Source organism: Fulmarus glacialis, unplaced genomic scaffold (assembly GCF_000690835.1).
Source record: "Fulmarus glacialis isolate BGI_N327 unplaced genomic scaffold, ASM69083v1 scaffold18451, whole genome shotgun sequence".
NCBI classification, from domain to species: Eukaryota; Metazoa; Chordata; class Aves; order Procellariiformes; family Procellariidae; genus Fulmarus; species Fulmarus glacialis.
In genome coordinates, this window is record NW_009194880.1 from 6,081 (window position 1) to 6,687 (window position 607).

Here is a 607-nt window from a genome sequence, read left to right on the forward strand (position 1 = left end):
GGGGAAGGGGAGGAGAGCGGGCAGCGCGGGGGTGCTGCTAGCCATACCCCCACCCTGCCACCTCCCTGCATGGCTGGCTGTCCCCAGGGTGCTAGTGAGTCCCCTAAGTGGCCTCAGAGCCCTGTAGAAAGCTTGCCCCACCACCCCGCTCCCAGACTCACAGCTGCTCCTGGCAGCCCCGTGGACAGGGGGGTATGTACAAACCCCAGGCTGGTACCGAGGCCGTCCTGGGGTGACACGCGGCTGGTCCCGTCCTCGTCTGGTGGGTGTTCGGCGCTTGGCACTGCCCGGGGCTCCTCGCCCTCGAAGACAGGGTTGCAGAACTCGGTCTGCAGGAGAGCGAGTGCGCGTGGCACCACGGGGAGCACGCTGCGGGAACCCACAGGTGGCTAGGTGGGGACCCTTAGGCAGCACCCCCACACCCAGCCCTACCTTGCTGTGGTCCAGAGCCTCGGGACAAAGCGTGATTTCGGTGAAGTCTTTCATTGCAGCGGGCGATTCCCAGTACAGCCTGGCTAAAAGCCTCCCTAGAGTGCTCTGCTCCCCGGCACAGCCTCCTGCCCCAGCACCTGCTCCTCCCCGGCTGACCCCATTGGCCCTGGGGCAG

At 66.7% G+C, this 607-nt stretch overlaps 1 protein-coding gene across 1 annotated transcript in view; it reads right to left on the reverse strand.

The window, feature by feature from the left end:
• The window catches only part of MFRP (membrane frizzled-related protein), a 4,240-nt gene extending 3,754 nt beyond the window's left edge, over nt 1-486 (reverse strand). Inside the window, exons 1-3 of the mRNA XM_009587919.1 lie at nt 433-486; nt 201-302; nt 44-61 (exon numbers count right to left, since the gene is read on the reverse strand). Coding sequence (XP_009586214.1) covers nt 44-61; nt 201-302; nt 433-486 — 174 coding nt within the window. The remainder of the gene's footprint in view (nt 1-43; nt 62-200; nt 303-432) is intronic.
• Between the last annotated feature and the right edge of the window lie 121 nt (nt 487-607).